Here is a 23,082-nt window from a genome sequence, read left to right on the forward strand (position 1 = left end):
AGGTCAAATCAAGTTCACTTGTATAGCCTTTTATTATTTCAATATCAAAGAGTTTCGAATATTTGCCAACACATGTTAAAAACACACCATTAAAAGGGTAAAGGCAAATAAACAAAAAGAAAACTTCAATATTTTACGGATTGGCCTTTATTAAAATACCTTAAAGTGCTAAACTGAGAGAGAATCCTGAACCTAAGCGTTATTCCGGTCTTCCATTACAGAATTTCCGGTCTCTTCCTTCCTATGAGCTGTGTGCGTCAGACGGACCAATACGATTAACAAAAGGGAAAACAACCACAGTTAGTAGAGTAAATATATATATTTATTTTTTACACCTCATTTGACAAATCATAATCCGAAACATGTAAAGGACACGGATATCGAAAGTCCCTCCCTCTCTCGCCGCTAAACCGATGTTACTGGATGATCCGCCCTCTCTCTTGCCAATAGAGCTCTCGTTCCAGGAGTTTGAGACGAGAACGGCGTGGAACCATGCTTGGAACGAGGTTTGGTGCGTTCGACGATAGCTCCGACGCATCGAGGTGCGGCAGAACCAACCAATAGCGGTTGGGGACGTATCTGCCATCAACCACTGAGAAGCCTCCGTAGGACTGATCACCCCGCCTTTTAAATCCCAACCTTCCTCTTTCAACTGCATCTTGTACTGGCTCTTCCGACCACTATATATACATATATATATAACAAGTATTTTGTATATTCAGTAATGGAACAGAACGTATTCTGCGTGGATGCAAGACTCATGACCCGTGTCTGTGTTGTGTAGCTTGAGGTGAGAACTGTTATTTGCATATGTATACGTATAAGACGGACTGTAGCCTGATAGCCAGTGCCTGCTAGCTTCATGTGTCAGCTGTCTGCTTATAGTAAACGTTGCATCATAGACCAAAACCACGACCCTCCCTCCGTGAAGTGGTTTATACGCCTCAGTGCAACTATACTGGTGGTCCTCTCAGTATGGTTTAGACTAGAGAGCCAAGTTTGAACCAGTCCAGATTCGTCCATACACAGACAACGTTGTCTTTCACGTGCATTCCACATGCTGTGTTGATGCTCCGGAGCGCTTGATCATCAGATGGATCTGATCGGTTGCAGAATAGCAGTGTTAAAGCCAGTCCCAGTTATCAATATCGGTTGTTGTTATACGTGTAGTGGGCTGCTGGGGCTAGCTACCGGTGCTAACTCATTAGCATGATGCCTAATGTTGAACGAAATTTGATGAGATTATGTAATGTACTCGTATGGCGTAAGGACTGATAAACTGAAACGCAACACGCCACCCAACAACGACGACAATGAGTCTATTTGTTGGATAATGGGTGATCTCGTTAATCTTGACCCTTGGCTCCAAACTCAAATATTCAGCTCTAGATCTGACAGTATTTTGCATACGAAATGCAAAGTACTGTAAACTCTACTGCTACTTTACCCCTTGCACTTTCAGTAGCAGATTTCCCTCACAACTTATGGGTAGTTGTACCCTGTTCTCCCAGAAAGTTAAAACATGCAAACAATTATTATCTGTGTGCCACTTTCTTTTATAAATATTAATATCACTATTTGTTTTCTCTTAGGTTCTCAATTTAATTATGGAGTTCTAAAAAAAACATTGGATTTTGGGGGGGAAGGGCCCTTTCCCCTCAAGTTGGACGATTGGACTGCTGTGTAGTCCTGTTATGTAAATATCAGAGGGTTGGTAAAATTGTTGCCTTTTGTAAATAATAACAATGCAAAAAAAAGTGAGTTGAAATACAAGTAATTTTTTGGTAACTGATTCAGGTGTTTGTACACTTTTTTTATTAAAACCTATATCAATTAGTGATATAGGTTACTACATGGCGTTTTACACTACAAGTACCTTAGGTTGTACTTCATTGTCTGTTAGGATGGTAGACTGAGTTGAGCCAACAAGGCTCTGGGGTTGCTAGGGTGCAGTGAAATTTCAACACAAGCACAATTCTAGCACCCCAAAACTATCTCAACCTACCCCTTATTATTATTTATATTTTAGTACTTCTTCATGAGTGCAGCTTTAAAAAAAAAAAAAAAAAAGTTATTGAAAGTTTGAGTTGAAGGACTCAGGTAAATGTTCAGGTTTTCATAATCACAAAGTATTCTTGGCATTACTTAGGGTTGATAGAGTTTGTGGGCGGTGGGTATCTTGCTGTCACTAGGTAAAAGCTCTTTGATAGTGAAGGGAAGCTTGGTGTTGTGCCTGGAGCCGCCGGGATGAGTCCGCTAATACCTGAATGCACAGCGAAGTGCCGCTCAACGCAACACGCAGACGAAGTGGTGGCGGTGCTGACCTGCTGCTCAGAGAAGCGTCTTCAGGCGTTTCTGAGCGCACACTGCTACAACTCAGCCACCCTGAAGGACGCCTTCGGACGCACCGCCCTGCATCTAGCGGCGTCAACGGGCAAGAAGGCCCTGCTGGAGTGGCTGGTGGAGAGTAAGAACGCGGACCTGCTGGCTAAGGACAAGGAGTCTGGATGGACACCTTTGCACCGCAGTGTCTTCTATGGACAGATCCACTGCCTAATGGCTCTAGTCAAGGTAGGTGCTCATTGTTTAAATGGGGTTTGAGGCAATGGTAGAGGGCAAGAAATAGCCAAGGGCCCCTACAATGCAATCAAAGATACATGTTTATCCAGGGTCTTGAATATTGTATATTTGAAGAAGGTAGCGTTGATACGAGAGACGAGATGCAAAACACAAGCTACTCTAAACCTTAAAATAATAATAATGAAGTGTGTCCTTGTGCTGTTCCAGCATGGAGGTCTGCTGTCCTCACAGGACCGGGAGGGTCTCTCCGTCTTGGACTTAACTGTGAAGGACAGACCAGAACACGTGGTCTTCAAAAACACAGGTATTGTGTGTGATTATGTCTAGGGATGAAATTAGTTTTATAGTCGATGACTGTAAAGATTACTTTTTGATTTATGATCTAGTAAAATTAATTACCGGTAGATGTAAAATGTCATAAATGATGAGGTTAGATCACAATTGGCAGAAGTGAAGTCTCAAATATGCTTGCTTTATCTGATACTGTTCCTTTTATAAAGATCCATTGTCCAAATATTTGAATTGAAAGGCAATTAAGAATCACATTTTTGTCCTATGTTCTTATTAAGTGATTTAAATGATTAATCGATTATCAATATATGATTAGATTAATTTGCTGTTTTCTTTTACTGTTGATCGATTAATTTTCTTATGTATGCAGCCTTAATTACATCGTAAAGCAGTGATAAGCAATTTTTACTTCCCCCACATTGATTATATTGTGCTTGTTTTTCATGCCAAATGCATGAAAACCATGAGACTCAATCAAAACACAATTTAATCCAAACAAAGTGGAGTGGGCAAAAAATGCTGATAGCAGTTTAAGAGGGTAGGGGCGCCAATGATGGTATGGCTCGGAATGTAAATATAATTTTCTTCCCTCTCCCAGACCCAATGGAGGTATACACATGGGGCAACAACACTAACTTCAGTCTAGGCCAGGGCAACCAGGAAAGCAGGCAGCACCCGGAACTTGTTGACTTCTTTGCCAGGAGTGGAGTTTACGTCAAGCAGGTAGCTTTGTTTGTTCATTTTTTTTTTCCTTTCCTCAGGGAGCAAGGAACTGTTAACTACCAATCTATATAAGGTTACGGGATATGGCTTTCACACCTTCAAATCTGTTCTCCTGTGGTGTTCTCGCTCTGCTACCTTGTACTCTGCATCAACTCTATAACAACGTGTTACATTTGAAAAATTGCCCCTCGGGTAAATCCAACGTGTTACCCAGGCCACCCTGCAAAACAGTCCGTCCCCTGATGCCTGTTTAGTAGCAAGCCCCTTGACGCGTAAAGACTATCCCAGAAAATGGATATTGTTTTCTTTCTTCGAAGCACTGTCTGCTCTCGGAATTGAGAGCGCTTTTCAGGAGGACTAAGGTAGCCGAAAGGTATTTGCTTGGATACCTAATGTTAACTCATTGCACTTAGGGCAAATTAGGTGGTTATTACTAATATGGTCACACTACAGGTAATCTAAAACCTTTTATAAGCACCAACAGTGTTTGCCTTTCAATACAGAACATGGCTGGCTAATGAGAAATTGGAGGCCATCTGTAAGTTCATTCTCCTAAGTGAAGGAGCGTACGGCAGGTGTATACACCTTCGGGGCCGGTTGGCCAAGTGCCTCATGTAAAGGTTAATTTCTATCATTGTGTGTAGACCACACCGTCTGGCTAATGCCACACTAGCCTGTCCTGCCAGCAGGGCTACAATTTCATGCCACTTGTCCTGTGCTTGCTCTTTATCAAGGGTTATTAAAGCTGTCGGTCACCGTGCCCGCGTCTCTCAATAGACTATTAACCGCTAGTTATTATTATTAATGGTTACAGTCAAATGATGTATGTATAGAAAATAAATGGCATAATAAAATGTCATTTTTTTAAACGTTTTCTGTTGATCCATTGAGCAGTTTAAGCTATGGGCTGCCATGTGGTTGTTTCACACTAAAAACTCAATGAATTGGTGCTTATTTTTGGAATGGGAATGGGGGTGGGGTATTGGGGGATGGGTGTCTTCCCCAACTTCATGATACTTATTGGGGGTCAGGTGGATCCCGTTTCACGGCCACCCGACAGCCGAGGGGTGCTCCGTGCACGGCCTCGGAGCCTTTGTCCTCTTCACCAATCTGGCAGGGGCTGGAGGTTAAATATTAATTCCACAATGACATGTTTTTAATTAAATGAGCCACCCTTGTGTGGGTGGATGTTCCCCTCTATGCGATACTCAAGGAAACATCACTACGGCCTTTTGAGTGCTCGATAGGAGCCATGTATTAGTAATGATGTTTGCTTTTCCACTTGGGACGCACTCTTTGTTGGCACTGCCTTTTACTATTACTACGAGTGAGCTTGGCCGTGGCCATGGAAAAAGATGGACGGGGGGGCAAGATATGGCCACCTCATTAGCAACAACAAAAGCAATATTTTCCTGAAGTTGAATATGTTAAACGGGCCACCCTCTATTATAACATATCAAGTGATGGCTGATAGAATCATGTTTACTAATGTGCAGGTGTCTTTGTCTCCCCAGGTGGTGCTGTCCAAGTTCCACTCTGTGTTCCTGTCCCAGAAAGGCCAGGTGTTCACCTGTGGACACGGTCAAGGTGGTCGCCTCGGGCACGGGGACGAACAGACATACCTGGTACAGACTGGACTAAATATAAAAGGGTGGTGTTGATTAATGTTGATGGGGTCTGCTTTTAAATGACTCTGATGGATGGCTCCAAAGGTCACCTTAAAGAATCCATTCAGCGGGGCTACTAATCCTCTGACGTATTTCCCCTTTCATCTGTTCTCTGCATTTGACTTTCGCCAATACTTGTACCCACCAGAGTTTTCCAATTGTCTCCTGACCTTTGGTCTTGGGATTATAATTAAATTGCACCGCTGCTTAACCCGTGGAGGCCGATTAATACTCCTTGGCCCCGATATACATGCTTAGCGCCTGAGAGTCCTGCCGTTTGTCCTCCCCAGGTTCCCCGCATGGTGGAGGGCTTGACGTCCCACCACTGCACCCAGGTGGCCGCGGCCAAAGACCACACGGTGGTGCTCACCGAGGGGGGCTACGTCTACACATTTGGCCTCAACACCTTCCACCAGCTGGGCCTCTCTCCTCCGCCTGCCTCCGCTTACGTCCCGAAGCAGGTAGTGGAAGCGGGTGGTTTGTTGCGGTGGGGGGCAGGGGGGGAGATACGTTGTACAGTGAGATTCAGGCTGTTCTAGGAGTGTACCTCGGAAAGAACACACAGTGCGTACTTTACAACCGGCCGTTGACACAAGGGAATTGCTCTTGATGAGATCGATGTATTGATTAGACGTTCATTACGTAGAGGGGTTAAGGATTTTTTTTAATGGTTGCGTGTGGGGTAATGGTGTTAACAATTGATGTTTTTAGCAGCATTTTCAATGTTTTAAAAGAGAGCAAAATGTATTTAGAAATGCTGATAACAGGCTGGTTTTACGATAATTTCAAGAACTGCCATGTGTCTTAACTATAACCCCCGGGTCAAGTTCGAGCCAGTCAACCCGGTGCATCTGAAAGCATTCCTCCACGCAGCACTTTCTTAATACAGTACATTTTAGTTTTATTTTACATTTTAGGGTTATTCAATCAAAACATGTGATTTAACCGATTGGCTGAAATGTTAAGTATTGGCGCTGAGCCCATCCTTTTGGGAGGGTCCTGCTTCAGTGGTTTGAACTGTTAATTGCTGTGTGCAGGTGTTCTCAAAGAACCTGAAAGGCAGGACTGTGATTGGTGTGGCTGCCGGAAGGTTCCACACAGTACTGTGGACCAGGGAGGCTGTCTACACGATGGGCCTCAATGGAGGACACTTGGGTGAGGGTCAACATGCCAGGTCCTGTTAAAGGACCCCCTGTAGATCGATTGCAAATTGTCTGTGGAATTTCCCTCAGGTGTCTCAAACTTTCGGTATCTCACTATTCGATTCTCTCTATTCCCCTGATTCTCTCTATCCCCCCTATTCTCACTATTCGAGTCACGATTCAAAATGTATTCTCTGTTCAATACCTAAGGTTGCTAATTTCAAGGTCTGCTCTTGTGCGCTGTGTGCTAAGAAATGCGGGGTTGCAAATTGTGTCTTGAAAGCAGGATAAAGTGTGTACGATTATGTAGTCTTTATATCTGAAAAAGTTGCATGAGATGATTGCAAAAGATGTTAACACATGAAGGAAGTGCAAGGTTTGAAAGTATTTACAACATTAACTTGATGTATTGCTTAACATTGATTTGACCACGGTGCTCATAGAGCCCGGTTGCTCGAGGGGTTAAGCAAGGCCTTGACGTCTGGTCGTACCCCTACCAGGTTACCTGCTGGACCCCAACGGGGAGAAGTGTGTGACGGCCCCGAGGCAGGTGTCTGCCCTGCACCACAAGGATGTCTCCATCGCCATGGTAGCGGCAAGTAACGGCGCCACCGTCGTTGCCACAGAGAAGGGCGACCTCTACCTGCTGGCCGACTACCAGTGCAAGAAGCTAGCGTCCAGGTGAGCGATGATGAGGGCTTGATCCTCAGCCATGCAGCTCAGTTTTGCGCTGCTGTATCCAAAAGCAGTTCAATATAGATTAATGTTCACGCTGATGTTGAGGGTTTTCTTCCTGCTTTAATTTACTGCGGCGGTCCCTGAAAGGCAACTGAACATCAAGAAGGTCCTGGTGAGTGGAGGCAGCCTGGATCACCGCGTGGCCCCACAGACGCTGAACGAGGGAGTGGGAGAGAAGATTGCCATTTTGGCCCTGGATGAAGCTGGAAGGGTGAGTGCGCCTCCCAACCAGGAACAGTTAAAATCATCCAATCATATTTTTGGCGGTTGAAGGAAGCGTTGGTGTGCAAACTGTTTTTGTTGTGGCGTTCCTCCCGTGTGTCTAGGTGTTCTGCTGGCGTTCCTTCAGCGGCTCAGTGCGACAGTGCAGGTGGGCGTACGGACGGCAGGTCTTTGTGTCCGACATCGCCCTCAGCAAGAACAACATGATGTTTGTCACCCAGGAGGGAGAGGGCTTTAGCGGCGTCTGGGCTGGAGAATACAAGAAGTTTGATGGGAAGAAGGGTGAGGAACTGTTTGCTATGTGAAGCCCGAAGAACACCAGGAAACAAGCACAGTCAATACGCTAAATATGTACCGGTTGAGCTATCAAACATTACACAACAGTAGAATGATTGCCAACAGGCATGACTGCAATGTCTTCAAACTGGTATAACTTGCCACACGGTTTAATAACATTAAACAGAACACATGTTGTTCATGCTAAAGGTAATATGCTTATGGTATAGAATTGAGTAATGGATTCCAATTCAGTTTTAAATGACTGAACTGCTGCTGTTTTGCAATGGGAGTAGCTGGAGGTTCACAGACCTCGGTTTTGTTCCAGATGGCAGTGTGGAGGTGTGCGGCGGCCATTCCAGCGCCGCCACGGTGTACGAACGCATTCGCCTGGAGAAGCTCCCGTATGTCCACCGAGCAGTCGGCATCACGTCGGACTCTAAAGGAAGCAACTTTGGAGTGCTACAGTCGGACCCAAAAACAAGGTAGGCATCAGGTCTCCATTTTTCCTCTTATTTTTACACATCCATCTTCTGGATCAATGACACCTAATCTTGGGACATTCCTGCTATATGTTCTATCTATAAGATTCGATACTGTAATCACGGTCTGTCTCTGTCTATACCGGGGTGAAAATAGAATGATTCGCAATGATGCTCATTTTGTAGAGGAAAGATATATGCTCCTGGCCTTTTTTTCTAAAGCGGATCAATAAAAGCTCTCCAGCTCATCAGAAAAAGATGGAATGGGGAAAAACAAATCCCTTCTCCATCTTAATCCCTAACTGTTTTCCTCGTTCCTTCTCCGCAGCCTGTTTGAGATCCCCATCGTCTCCCCGTCCTCCTTCTCCCAACACTTCGGCTGCCTGTTGCAGGAGGCCGACGAGACGGACAGCATCCACGACGTGACGCTGCAGGCCGGCGACCGCACCTTCCCCGCCCACAAGTACATCCTGTCCATGAGGTCCGAGTTCTTCCGGAAGCTGTTCATGTGCGAAGGCGGCGGCGGCGGCATGGAGGAGGCGGAGGCAGACGGCGAGGTGCAGGTGAGCGAGGACGCGGTGGGCTGCGACCTGGTCCTCCTGGAGAAGATACCCGCAGACATGCTGGAGCACGCCCTCAGCTTCATCTACACCGACTCCTGTGAGCTGCTGCTGCACGGTACCAGGCCCACGGGCTCGGTGGCCACGCCGGACCACAGCCACTACCAGGACCAGGTATGGAGATGTGGAAGAAGGGATTTCAAAGGGGTTTTATTGTTTTTCAAATTGGAGCCATCTTTCTAATTGTTACGTAGTGACTGCACTGAATGTTTCGTCCCGATATTATAGCAGACATGTGCACGAGTTAATCATCAAATCCTAAATGTCTGAATCCTTTTGTTCTAAAAATAATGTAGGCATATGAACTAGATTTTTTTTTACATTAAATTAACTTAATAAACATTTATACATGTTTTTGCTATGTCTTCAGCTAATTGAATTGAACATGTCCATTGATAACCTTTTAGATTAAATGGAAGTGGTGGTTATTCAGTCGTGACCCATCTCCCGGTCCAGGACACGGAGCAGGAGAGGCTGATCAGCAGTCTGCAGGAGATGGATTTGAGGGGTCGCTCGGCCCTGGACGTCTACCGTTCCCTGGTCCCCGGCAGCCAAAGAGACGCCGACAAGACCAAGAAGAAGGCCCCCAAGCCTGGCAAGAAGGCCAAGGGGGCCAGAGGCGACGACAAGGCCGGAGCCAACGGGGGAGGCTCCAACCCTGTGAAGGCCTTACAGGGCATCGCCAAAAAGCTTGGCCTGGCCAGTCTGTCTGCAAGGTGCGGGGAGCAGCAAGACCTGCCTACTGGGGGGGTTTCTACAAAATAATTGAGTTAATGGAGATCAATAATCTTGCTTTTCTTACATGGCTCCTGCAGACTGGACGGAGTCAAGTATGAAAACGGGAGGATCAACGTTGTTCACAAAAAGACGGGCAACAAACTCAAGTTCAACCAGAAAAAGTGGCAAGTGTGACTTCTGCATTTAATTTTTCATCCATGTCACCGCATGGTCACCGTCGGTTTACTAAAGTGAGTGACATTAACAATATATTTTTAACCCTGAATAAATGTTTTATTTCTTTACTTTTCCTTCCCCCGCCCTCCCCCAGCGCATACCTATGTGACGTCACTCTGAAGTCTGAAGAAGGAAAAGAGTTTCGCTGTCACAAGAGTGTGCTGTGTGCCCGACTAGGTAAAACCCTTTTTTCTTATTTTGTAAGGAAAACCAAACCCTAAGACGACTACTCTTGGATGTATAGTGATGTAGTGGGTAACATAGAAGGGCTATGGATTGATCCTGGGGCAAATGCTTTATTTGTGACTAGTAGTTGTAGTTTCCGAGGAAATGTCAGTCACATGGTCTAGGACAACCCCCCGATCTGATTGTAGTGAGCTGAGATGGCGAGAACCAGAACAGAAATGTAAATTTTGATAGTGGAACCAGACTTTCTTGAACAACAAAGTTTGGTTTTCCTTTTAAATGTTGTTGTACCTTATTCCAGCTCCTACTGTAACATCCATGTTGAATACAAACCAATGTTTTCATTTCATTACTCTTTTTATGTTTTGGGTTTCTACAAGGGCCCTACAATATTTGAAGGCACTTTTAGAGATGGTTATAGGTGTTCTGTTGATTGTGGGTAACCCATGTCTTGTTATTTTACAGAATACTTCCAAAGTATGCTTGGAAATCCATGGGTTGAGGTATGAAGATTACTTTATTGAACACATTGTGTATATAGCAGTATTATTACCTTCTCAGTGACTCTAAGAAATACTTTTGTCTTGTGCCCCCTTCAGGCAACATCGTGTACTGCACTAGAAATGCCAACAAGCTCAGAAATTCTGCAGGTCATTCTGGAGTATGTTTACACTGACGAATCCCCCACCATCAAAGGTGTGTTATTCAGCGCTATGCTGCACATTTCAAATAGTGTGTTATTTAATATTGCATTATATTCAATCCGTAACGTTATGCCTTGTTTGTTCTCACTGGATGTCCTTTGCTCTGTCCCTCAGAGTGTCTGAATGTAGAGTTTGTGTGCAGCGTCCTGGTGGTGGCTGACCAGCTGCTCATCACACGTCTCAAGGAGATGAGTGAGACTGCCATCACAGAGAACTGTAGGTCACTTTATCAGCTTCTCCTATCGTACCATCATGTCTTTTAACAGCGCGCGAGTTTCGCTGCATATTTTTAGCATGCCCAAAACATTGATATAATTATTAATTTAAAAGGAGGAACGCCCACGGAGTGTGAATGTAGCACAATATTTTGTTGTTTTTCTGCAGCCATGCTACACATAGGTGTCCATCTAGATGTGTTATGGATAGATTAGCCTTCCAGGCTGTACAGTCCAGTGGGTGGGCTGAAAGACTGATCTATCGAGCATGCATATAGATGGAAACTTCTACTTGTGATGAGACGGGGCAGGGCTAATCTCAATCACAGCTGGTTGACAAATGGGGGCCCTTTTTTATCCTATTTTTTGTGTCTTGCATCGGTCAGTTTTGCGCTTTGTTCTTCACCTTTTTTGGTTTTTCTGTGGTCAGTGACCCTGAAGAATGCTGCAGAGCTGCTGGAGTTTGCAGCCATGTACAATGCTGAGCAGCTGAAGCTGTCCTGCCTCCAGTTCATTGTCCTCAACATGGCCGCACTCCTAGAAGCCAAGTGAGTGGCCACAAGAAGAATCTGAATTTCATGCAGTCATTTGTTTGTTCTGCCAAGTCAGGCTGTGGGGAGAAATGCATTGGTCAGGGGGGACAAAAGGTATGGCAATCTGCTTCTGGCCGCGTGATAGATAACAATCACCTCCTTAGCAAGACTTCTTGGCATAGTTTGAATATCATGGGAATGATGTGTGTGTGTGTGTGTGTGTGTGTGTGTGTGTGTGTGTGTGTGTGTGTGTGTGTGTGTGTGTGTGTGTGTGTGTGTGTGTGTGTGTGTGTGTGTGTGTGTGTGTGTGTGTGTGTGTGTGTGTGTGTGTGTTCAGAGCGCTTGATGTTCTCAGTGATGAAGTGTTGCTGGAGCTGTCTGCATCCTACAGGCGGATGGTGAGTCATCTCCCGGGTTGACCCCACACACACCCTGCTAGGACTCTGGAGTTCAACTGCACAAACAAAAATAGTTTGTTTTATGTTGAATAATGATAATCAAATGTTTGTTCAAATGTGTTATGATTTCTCTCTTGACTGGCATTCTTTGAACGGTGGCTATTAAAGGAGCAGTAGGCTATATTTCTGTAAAATAATTAAGTCAAATTTCTCTTAACATTCGAGGAGTTAACTCTTAATGTAAATCCAAATAGCTGTGGCTAAGAGATGGGGGATTTCTTCTTTTCAAATTCTTGTCAGTTTCTGAAATCCACCTTAAATCTTGCGTACTGCTCCATTTAATGTATTCAGATGTGTGCAGTATGCAGGCTCAGCGTTATGCTGATTGCACCTTGATGGTACTGCTGGTCTGCTATTCATCAGCTGCACTGCCCCCTGGAAGTTACTGTTTGGGTTAATGGTCCGTGCGTTGGTCGTATTCCGTCGGAGCATTCATGCGTGTCAAATCAGCCCGTTATCCGGCGGGTTGGCCGATGTCTTCCGCTGAGCTCTTCACTCTGTTGCGTGTGATCAGATCCCAGCCATGCAGAAGAGAGTCATTACGCCCTACCCAGATGCCCCAGACCTCCGCCCATACGAGGAGGAGGACTCGGAGTCTGTTGTGTTCAGTCCCAAAACACAAAGCGAATTGGAACCCTCCTGCAGGTTGGCCCCGCTAGAAACGCTAATTGATTGTACCGCAAAAAATCTTCATTTGGTTACCAAGTCTAATCCCAGACCAGGTTTCCTTTGTTAAAAAACAATGAAATGTTGGCTCACCGGAGGGAAATGCTTCCCCCTCAGAGAAACTCTGTTGAAGAAGGCCAAGGTGAAGGCTAAGAAGAAACCACGACGACGATCGGAAAGTTCCGGAGGTTACACCATCTCCGATAGGATCCAGTGTCCTCCCGTGGCAGGTATGATTAACACATCTCATTTAAAGTGAGATTGGTTGTTAGGCTGCCGTTCACACTGCTCTCCCGCCTCGTCCACAGGTACATCATCGTCTCACGGAAAAGCCCCAAGTTAAATTGAAATTCGACCATGAATCCAATCAATTATTTGGCCTACGATGACATTACAATGAATCACGTGTGATTTTCTCGCTCTCGGAAATTCAATTTTAATAACCATTCTCCGGGGTAATTTTTCACACCACCGAACCCGGCTATTATTCGGCAATGGCCTTCCTATCTCCTTTCGTCCAGTTTTAGATGGATTTGGGTTTAATTCTCAGGGGAACCAATTGCTTGTGCCTGCAGCCTCCTCAACCCCCCCCCCCCCCCTCCCCAAATACATTCACAACAACAAAATAATACTAAAACCTATGGCATGCAATAATGAAGTGTGCGGTTCTATTTGTGTCTTTTGTCCTCAGTGGTCGCCCCGTGCCTGGTGACGTCCTGCGTCGCCACCTCCAGTGACTCACTGCAGGAGCTAATGACCTCTGACTCAGACGGCAGCTTTACCGGGGCCGCCAGCCCCCGAGATCTGCAGTCACCCGTCTTCCACGACAAGGCCGAGGTCTCTGAAGGCATTACCAGCCATCCATTCTCTTAGTCTACGGAAGTTTTTCCGTGAAATTTATTTTTCAGCACTATTCTCTAAGTTTTCTATGATTGAGTAAAGGCATTCTCTATTCTGCTGCACAGGACTGTCTGATCACTCCCCCCCCACCCCAACACACACGCACACATATAATTTCTTCAATTGACAATATTTTCGATAGTGTGGACAACCAACAATCATTCAGAAAATCTATCTCTTTTAGTGTGGACACGGCTAAAGTTGTCACCCTCCAAGAAATACATTTTCATGAATCCATCAATTTGGTGTTTCGAAAGAAAGTGTGTCGGGGCTCTTTCCCGATGTCAATACAAAGAGTGGACTGTATCCTGCTCAATATCGCTCCAGTATTATAACAGCGTGGCTTGACCCCGGGTGACAGGTGGAGAAGGCCGTCTGTCAGAAGGCGCTGACCGTGCCCTGCTCCCCGACCTCGCTGGACAACGGACTTCACTGCTCTCCCGGTAGCGCAGCACCAGAACCCATCCCCAAGACCCGGGCCAGGTAAGACCTCATCCCCTTCCTGCTGAGACCAATATTCAAACCCACTCTTGATCCAGTGGAACATATGAGCAGGGGTTTGGTAAGACCTCATCCCCATCCTTCTGAGACTGATACTAAAACCCACTCCTGGTCCAGTGGAACATATGAGCGTGGTTTGGTAAGGCGGATCCCTCCTTTTTATATCCTTTTATTTTAATTCCAATACTCATCCCGAGAGAAATTCATAAGGGACTATTGACTCTGGGCCGGGTCGGTATTGACTACTTGACGGGGAGATGTGGAGCTTCTGTCCAGATTCCTGTCTACACTACACTGCCTCTGGAGGGGTGGGGGGGAGACAGATACACGGACCAACAACAATAGATGCTTTCCCAAACCTGAAGAGTGCTTCTCTCCCCTGGCCAGGCCTGCAGGGCCATTACCGATCTTGGACCTCAGAACCATCATGCACCTGGAGGCTGGCTCTTTTCCCGCACCTGGAGCCACGCCCAGAAGCCCTGGAAGGTTTGGGGAAATATTTTAATTTCATGCTTTTTTGTCTCTTTGTCTTGTCATTTCTTGAGTAACTAAGCAGCAGTTTCACAATACGGCAACAAAGTAATATTACTCCCGAAGATGCAATAGGATTAATCAGTCTAGGCTCATTCTGCTGGTGTTTATTTGTTATTTATAGGCCTTTATCTTTGTCGTTACTGTCTAGGAACCAAAATCATGAGCTTGAATATCTTCTAAAAATAAAATATGTGTGTGTGTGTTTTTTGGCTCCAGTGTGGGCGGTAGCAGTAAGCTGTCCCCTGTCCCAGCCAAGCTGTCCCAGAAGCAGAGAAAGATGATCGCCCAGGCTGCCAAGGAACCCCCCAGGGAACCGGGCGTGTCCAGAGCCGTCGCTGTGGTGACCCCCTCTAAGGGCGGAGCCATGGCCTGGTGAGAGAAATATGACAGAAGAGAGGGACTTCTAATACAATACCACTTTATTGCCCAACCAATCTGGAAAATTGCCCTCTGCTTAATTGGGATTGACGTTAACAAACAAATATATTACACATATTTATATATGACCCAAATAAACATTAAAAGAGACATTGCAAACATTACAAAACAATTAAAAAGCAGCCGTACGATGCTGTTGTCCGTGATCAGTCGTGTTCGGATACACACCCTAAATATAAAATATGCACATAACTTAACGTGGAAGTGAATTGGTGTGCTGACTTTTTTTTTGTTAGAACTCCCTTGTAATCAGAAACCAATCTTCTCCCACCCCTGTCTCCAGGGCAACACCAGTGAAGTCGCCCCCTGCCTCCCGGTCTTTCCGGGACCTCCTGGCAGAGGAGGAGAGCATTGTGGGTAGTGGAGCGGGGCAGATGAGGGGGGGCAGCGGCGGCCAAGCAACACAAGGGAGCCCGGTTACCATGACGACCCAGAGAAGGGTCACTTTCAAATGTGCTGAACCAAGTGAGCTTGAAAAAACGTCTGGGTAGGTGACCACACACAGTCAAACTTACACACACAAAAAAACACACCCAGTCACACACAAACACACATTCTCACACTCTCACATTCTCTCGCATTCGGAGTGTATTATATAACACACACACACTCTACAAAATGAGCGTACTCTGAATCAAAGCATTGTTCAGCACGTTTTGGAGGGACTAGCTAGGAGAGATCTGCGCTGAGACGATCAAAGTTGTAGTCATGGGCCCATAACTTAACAATACAAACGGTTGTGGCTACAATTAAACCAGCATTTGCAGCAACTAGCTATAAATACTTAAGAATTTTGGGGAGGGGCAGACTCAAACTTTATTTTGTATTTAGAATATTGCATATCTTCAACTTTCATTAGAATTGTTTCATAGTTATATTCAATGTCTAAATAATAACAACAATCACAGATCCAGAAAGAGAGTCCTTGACAGCTGAAGCACATGGGGACCTTTTTTGTCCACTGGATGGCAATGTTGAGGTGTTAACTAATGTATATGGCTGTTGAGAATGTAATGGGGGGATTTGTATTTATTTAAATGCGTTATTTTTTTCTAAAGCAAATCAATAAAATGTTGTCGCTAAAAAAGCTAATCTGCACACATTCTACTTTAAGTTTAGTATCCAACAAAATCCGCTTGGTGTGACGCTTTATTCTCTGAGCTGTATGCTGGATAGACGCAGAAGGGACACGCACAAGCACACACACTGATAGTTTGTGTCTTAGGGGCTGGTTGGGGATTACAATGACAATTGACTTTCACTCCGGCCATCGTTGTCAACCCCCCCCCCGGTAAGAACACGCCTGAGCCATGGACAGTCCATGGAGAACCACACATGACTGAATTGGATAGGGCAGCCGACTGTTGATCTGTAGACCTGCGTTCCGTTTAACTTGCTGTCTTTCATGTGCATGAATGCATGTTGACCAGGGTAGAAACTATATCGTTTTAGATGCGGTACTATCGATGGGGCTAAAAAAAATAAAATCTAGCCTACTACTCTTCTTCTCAACTGAAAGTAGATTTTAGCTCTTGAGCGTTTGAATTGATTATATGCATTTGATGTATAACTAAGTTATTATACCGCCATGCACATCTCTCAAAGTCTCAAAAATCCAAATATGTATTTGTTCTACAAAGTCATATTTTCATGTCAATTGAGATTGATAAATGTTTAAATACGGAAAAACTGTAGTTTAGATATGTAAAACCCCTTAAATTTCGCAATTCCTATATTTTTATTGCCCCGAGACCCTCTTCATTTCTGACTCTGGTCCAGCTTCATATTCAGCGATCGTATCATTTATATATATATTGAGGCTGAAGGAATTGAGATAAATTCAAAGCGAGGGTTGGTGATGATGGACACATTTTCTGTGTTTTTTTGTTGATGCCAACAATTCCGTGAGAATCCGTAGGCGACCCAGTTTACACCCCGAAAACATCCATAGTGCTCAGAGCAGCTGGGGTGGTGGTGAAAACAGTGATGGTAATCACAATCGATAAGGGCAAGGGCGCGTGTCACAACACATCACTGAGGAGGATGTGCAGGATCCTAGTGTGTCTGGATGAGCTCAGGAGGCTAGCGGGTTCGGCACTAAAGAAAGGGAACTGCATGCCTAGCAACATTATTATCAGAGAGAAACTGTCCACACTACCACACCCCAAACCATCCGGAATGTGCCACCGTTGCCAAATCGAAAGTCATCAAAGCACCTATTTTCCATTCCCCTAAATAAAAATGTCTATCTTTTTTTTTAGATTCACTGCCAACAACACACACACCCGCCTGTCTGCATTGGTTTACTCAAAGCTGGTGCCGGTGTCTCCCAGGGCGTGCCGCCCAAAATAAAATCCATAGTTGCCGTGCACGTACTGTGCGCCATCACCGGTCTCATGCAGGGTTTATACGGCGATTTGTTGCGTGTCACGAGCCTCTGATATTTTTTTATTGTCCGTGTGCAGAGCGCAAGCACTGCGTGAAGTAGCATTGTTACGGCAACCACTATAAATGGCATGGCCGTGCGTGGAAAGCACACCACGGCCACTGAATCACGCTAACACGTCTGTCGGCCTCTCTCTCCCCCTAGGCCATGGGTGCTGGGAGCGGTGGGCAGCCCCCCCCGGGCCTCCACCGTCCCCTTCACCGCCATCCTGGAGGAGGAGAAGCAGCAGGAGGCCGCTCTGATCCGCAGCCGGGAGAAGCCCCTGGCGCTCATCCAGGTGTGTGTGTGTGTGTGTGCGTGTGTGTGAGAAGTGCAGGTATGGAAAGCTGTGGAATTTGATGGTCATTTCCATGGATTTGCAATTCATGCATCAATATCCTGATGTACTGCACTTCAAGAGATCTTTAGATTCAAGTCTGGGAAACATTGACTGAATAATGTGAAGAAACCCTGTTAATGTGTTCTCAGGCTTGTGTTTCGGTGTAAGTTTGTCTCATTCATACTTTTACTGCAAAGGGACCAGGAGGGCGTCATTGGATTCCATATTTAGCATTGCTGAATACGTACACCAGAAATAATGTGTCTGAGGCACGACAAACATCCCCTCTAGGATGTTTGTCTTTTGTGTTTTTATGGCCGCCGACTTTGGAACACTTCCGTGTCACTGTCAACACCTCAAGGGAAAGAGAACCTCCCAATTCAATCAAGTCTTCCTCCTCTTTTAGGGGCCTCTGCTAGCGATTATGTCCAGAGCTCTGATTAGCATTCTGCATTCAATGTCATCAGTTTTCGTAACCCCTCTGCAAAACCAAAGCGGTCCTTAATAGTGGTTCCAGGGTTTCTGACACAGCCGTCCTCGTCTCTACATGAAACACGACTCATCCTCCCGCGTCCCCGCTCCTCTTGTCCGTCTAGATCGAGGAGTGTGCCATCCAGCAGCTGCTGATCCACTACAAAGCGCGGGACAACCCAGACGAGCTGATCGTGGTGGAGCGGTCGTCGATGGGTCCGATCGCCACGCCCACCTGGAACAAACAACACTGACGACGATCACCCTGCAGTCAGGTGAAACGCAGGGCCCCCCCTGTCCCACCCCTCCCCAGCCCACCTCACGCTAGATTGCACACGGGCTCCATGGCGACGCTGCAACTGCAAGCCCTGTAGACCCGAGCTGAGACATCAGCTGTTGTGTGTGTGTGTGTGTGTGTGTGTGTGTGTGTGGTCCAAGTAATAGAATGCAGACGCTAACTTTTTCCCCAATTGTTAAAGGAATGTGATGCAAGAGAAGAATATAATGCATAATACTTGTAGCAAAAGGGGTTTTTGAGGACATGGTGGGGGTCAAGTTTACCACTGTTAGTGTTTAGCGATGTTGGTCTGCCAAAGATTGTCAGTGCTGGAGTCTATTAGGTCTATTGAGAAGCACATCAGCCAGATGTGTGCAGGTAGTCGAGGAGTGCCATGTGTATATACAGATGTGTCAAGAGTGAGACTGTGCCACCTGCAAACTATTGAGCAAAGTCTGTTTTTTCCCCTCCCCATACAACTTGTAATCTTAGCTCTATTTATTTTACAGTCAACAGTAGTAATATGTCATGCTGGACCAAAAGCCCATAGTTTGCTTGAATCTTGATGAATTGGTCTCTTGTGTTATAAGTCCAGCAGATGCTCACGGTAGACTTACTATATTAATAAGAGCAAGTTATGTGCCTTTACCGCATGTACACAGACGTGTGTGTGTGTGTGTGTGTGTGTGTGTGTGTGTGTGTGTGTGTGTGTGTGTGTGTGTGTGTGTGTGTGTGTGTGTGTGTGTGTGTGTGTGTGTGTGTGTGTGTGTGTGTGTGTGTACAGCATTTAACAAACCCGACATAACCACATGATTTCATCGGTTGCTCCTATTCGTTTATTCTCGTGGAGCTAATTGATTCTACAGCCGGATAAGTACATTCTACATGGTTACATGCCCTCCATTCCATGATGACTTTACTGCAGGACTCTAGTTGACTTTGTGAGCAGAAGACTGGTAGCTGTGCAAAGCAAACACCATTCAATAAAAAGAGCCCCTTTGTAGGGAAAAGCTGTCCCTTGTCTCTGTTTTAATTCGATTACCGATGTGCTTTAGAGCAGCAGACTGGATAAAATGGACCAGATTTAACATTGAACTTTTTTCCCTTTTTCTGGCAGCTCCTTAATTGCAGCGAGTTTCCCGAGACTCGATATGTCGCTGAATAAAAAGCGAATAATATATAAAAAATGTTTCATCACATCTAATAAAGATAACATTTAATTTTGCATTCATCTACTGATTCTTCATCTCCTCTGCATGAGCAAATGATGAAGTCATTATGAAGTCCTAGCCTCTGATTAGAGATAATAACCTTGCTCTGGGAAGTGAGTGTGACAACTTAGGGCCTCTATGGCCGTAATTAGAAGAGCACCAAATTAGAAGTCAGAGATGGTTTGTGTGTGAATAATAATTTTGACTCATTAGAATACTTGCACTAAATGACACCATAATCAAAGACTAAAGGTGCCTAGAGTTGACATCTAGTATTTCATAATGGAAATGGCGCAAAGGCAGCCAAGTAATAATGTATAGCTTAAAATGTATTCATTCATAGTGCATAAAAATGTAAGACTTGTGGGTGAGAGATGGCAGGACTCCAGATTTAATATCAATCCTGTTTCCAAGACAATTGTGAAAAAAAACGTATTGATCAGTCAAAGCAAATTAATGCATCAGGGCGTTATCAACTTCATGATTTAGGAGCGAAGAGTGTGGAAGCCCCAGTCAACCCAGCTAACTAACTAAACCAGTCTACTAGTAAAAACGCCAACTTAACCAGTGTTCTATCCCTAACTAAACCAGTCTACTAGTATTTACTCCAACTAAACCAGTCCACTAGTAATAACCCTAATTCAAACCCTAACTCGACTAGTCTACTGACTTCAACTAAACCTGTCTACTGACCCTAACTTAACCAAATTAAATGTTCAACTAACCCTAATTAAACAAGTCTATCATCCCTAATTAAACCACCATAATATAATGTCTATCATTTCTACTAACCCAAATGAAACCATTATAGTTACCCAAACCGAATCCTTTGCTTCTTCAACTAAAACCCTTTTCCAGAGAGGTGGTTTGCTATTGGCCGTGCACGTTCAGCTACCGTTGCCCTCAACTCAGGGAATTTAAACATGGAGGGAGCTCTTCAATTTCCAGACCGCATCTTGGATACGCCACGCAATGAGATATGTTCAACCCATTACTCTACGTGCCCTTATTTTGGGGGGCATAGTGTAGCCTGAAGTCATAAGAGAGATTGGTGTGAAAGAAAATAAATGCATATTTTATTTTACAAACTGTTGGTGTAGAGTGGAATAGAGACTTCTTATTGGATTCCTGTCCAGACAGATGGTAAAATCATGGAGGCGGTTGTACAAACAGTGAATATACTCACCCTATATCTGTTTATGGAGTAGGTGGGAAGGGACCAAGCGGCTAATGTAGAACTCTGAACTGCCTCCCACAAGTCCAACTGCCTTGTCAATACATCTTGATTCTTCGTGGTGCTGAGGATGCTCTTTTGATTGATTGGGGGGCAAATGCTGGGATATCCATTATCAGGATAAACTACTGTAATCGTTAACTGTTTACAGTATGATACCCTTGCAGCTGTTAAAAGACGTATTCTATTTCTCTGATTTATAAAAGCTACAACTTTTTGGGATTTTTTATTTGATTTAGTGTTTTGACCTTTATCAGCTGATCTTTAATAATTATGTTCCCTGTGAGGTTTGGTTTACTGGCAGATTAGCTTGACTAACACTACATCTAAAGTTGTGTTGACTTGAGTCTTACTCTGTAATTAAAGGGCATATGAACAGGATGTATCTCATCAGCCATCATGCAAATCTACGGGATATGGTCTCTTCCTATTGGCTCGCTAAACAGATTGGATTGATGAATCCTTCTTTTCCTGGAAAATAATAATTTGTTCAGGCTTCCCATGTAGTTGTGGCTTTCCTGTTTTTAGCGGATACCTTTGAAACACGTCTTCCGTCATTTCCTTATTCTCTGGCTTAGAACTTCTATCTTATTATTGTATCTTATCATAGTCCAGAATATCCATCTGGACTATGTGTATTGGTCGCATAGACAAGCCGATAACTATGAAACCTATTACTATGCTATTATGCATCATGGTATACAGTGCTGAATAAGTGTGCATCATTTCGCTGTGCATTATGGCTATTAGGTAGTGCCTATAGGGCAAAAGTAGCACCGTTTGAACAGAGCCACTGCATACACTATTCAGCAGAAATGTGGTCACGTCACTGCAGCAAAATGACAGTACATGCCATTTCAATTGGCCTTGTACGCAAGGCAGCTTACATTGCCTTTGCATTAACTAGCGGATATCTGGCAGCTGTATCCCCAAGCTCTCTGTGGTTACATTTCGTGTTGTAGGTACTGGTTACACTAGTTAACTTCTTTAAAACAGCTAAGTACCTTGGCAGAGAAGAACCAATGAACTGACCCATCACCCTTATCTCACTCTCTGGCAGAGGATGCACCCCCATGATTCCTGATTTAAGAGTTATTCATACGCGTCTTAGTCCACTTTAGAAACACAGGTTTAAAGCCCCATCCGAATACTTCATTCCCCAAGCATGAATAGGCTACTTAGAATTGTGAAACTTTTTGGACATGGAAAGGCGCTTAAAATACTTGGCAGGTGATTGGATGAACCATCTGTCTTATCAAGTTTTCCCTAGTTCACCTAGTTACTCATAGGACACTGATTGGGCCGAACTACTGACGCCTGACAAGAGAGATTATTTTTCTTGATCGTAACCTCATGAATCCAGCTGCTTTGCAAGGTTAGTAAACCACAGCTTATCAAAACAAAACCCACTAAAATCCTTCTTTGCAGATAACAACTCCATAGGGTCGTGTTTTAACAATCCCACTCATCCACTCATCAATCCATGTGGAGTCTCCAGTGGCCATTAGCTCCCTAAATGGTTTCAGCAGATTCCTGATCTTTTTTCTGGCTACCGTTGGATTAAAAAAAAAACTCTGCGTGTCATGGATCACAAACACCCCATAATAAGGGGTCCTGGGGGAGCCTCTCCGGCCCGTCACTCTATCTGCCCAGGGGACCTGACACCACTTCAGATTACAGAGTGCAGGGTAAAAAACAGTGCAGTTACCATGCACAAACATGCATACACACACATGCACACATATTCACACACAAATTGTACACACAGATACGGACACAAATAAAACACACACACACACACATAAATAAAACACAACCAAACACACATGCATACACACACAAACACATCATGTAAAAAAACATCTGCGTTATTGTGACAGATTCCTAGTCTAGCAGCAGCAAGAAAGCAGGTTCCTTCCTTTTTTTCTCACTCCGACTCTGGAAATCCAATTCAATCCACAAGCTCTTGATCCGCATCCAAAACCAACTATGCCGTCAGCAGCTGTAGTATTTATCCATAGCGCAAACTAACTCAAGCCACCTGGATATGCAGTTAGCTCATTGGTGATGGCCGTGAAGGCAAGCGAAAGTTGAGACGACAGAGAGACGACAGGCCGTCTAACGGACAGGTTAGAGGCCACGATGAACAGAGATGAAATGGAGAAGATGATGATAGCACTGGACATATTTTTATTGTCATTTGCAGTTTTGTGATGCATTTTAATTCAATGCATTTCATCCAGTTATGAGTCAATATCCCCCCCCCCCCAAAAAAAAGCCACCATATTTATTAG

The 23,082-nt window shown here is 44.7% G+C and overlaps 1 protein-coding gene across 1 annotated transcript; it reads left to right on the forward strand.

The window, feature by feature from the left end:
- The first annotated feature begins 253 nt into the window (after positions 1 to 253).
- ibtk (inhibitor of Bruton agammaglobulinemia tyrosine kinase) lies at positions 254 to 21,359 on the forward strand. Its single transcript, XM_056601591.1, has 30 exons — positions 254 to 790; positions 1,593 to 1,710; positions 2,193 to 2,571; positions 2,788 to 2,884; positions 3,470 to 3,594; positions 5,109 to 5,219; positions 5,552 to 5,722; positions 6,299 to 6,416; positions 6,904 to 7,084; positions 7,229 to 7,352; positions 7,468 to 7,645; positions 7,968 to 8,124; positions 8,450 to 8,855; positions 9,198 to 9,457; positions 9,557 to 9,643; positions 9,790 to 9,872; positions 10,347 to 10,384; positions 10,481 to 10,577; positions 10,700 to 10,801; positions 11,231 to 11,348; positions 11,671 to 11,731; positions 12,306 to 12,436; positions 12,575 to 12,687; positions 13,149 to 13,294; positions 13,719 to 13,840; positions 14,246 to 14,344; positions 14,609 to 14,764; positions 15,114 to 15,317; positions 17,421 to 17,553; positions 18,192 to 21,359. The coding sequence occupies exons 3-30, from the start codon at positions 2,248 to 2,250 to the stop codon at positions 18,318 to 18,320; spliced, it is 4,071 nt and encodes a 1,356-aa protein (XP_056457566.1). The 5' UTR covers positions 254 to 790; positions 1,593 to 1,710; positions 2,193 to 2,247; the 3' UTR covers positions 18,321 to 21,359.
- The last annotated feature ends 1,723 nt before the right edge of the window (positions 21,360 to 23,082 follow it).

Source organism: Gadus chalcogrammus, chromosome 11, assembly GCF_026213295.1.
Source record: "Gadus chalcogrammus isolate NIFS_2021 chromosome 11, NIFS_Gcha_1.0, whole genome shotgun sequence".
Taxonomy (NCBI): Eukaryota; Metazoa; Chordata; class Actinopteri; order Gadiformes; family Gadidae; genus Gadus; species Gadus chalcogrammus.

Coding starts and splice junctions, on each gene's coding strand:
- ibtk (XM_056601591.1), top strand. CDS start 2,248: ATGAGTCCGCTAATACCTGAATGCACAGCGAAGTGCCGCTCAACGCAA. Junction 8,856..9,197: donor ACAGCCACTACCAGGACCAG/GTATGGAGATGT, acceptor CTCCCGGTCCAG/GACACGGAGCAGGAGAGGCT. Junction 11,349..11,670: donor GCCGCACTCCTAGAAGCCAA/GTGAGTGGCCAC, acceptor GTGTGTGTTCAG/AGCGCTTGATGTTCTCAGTG.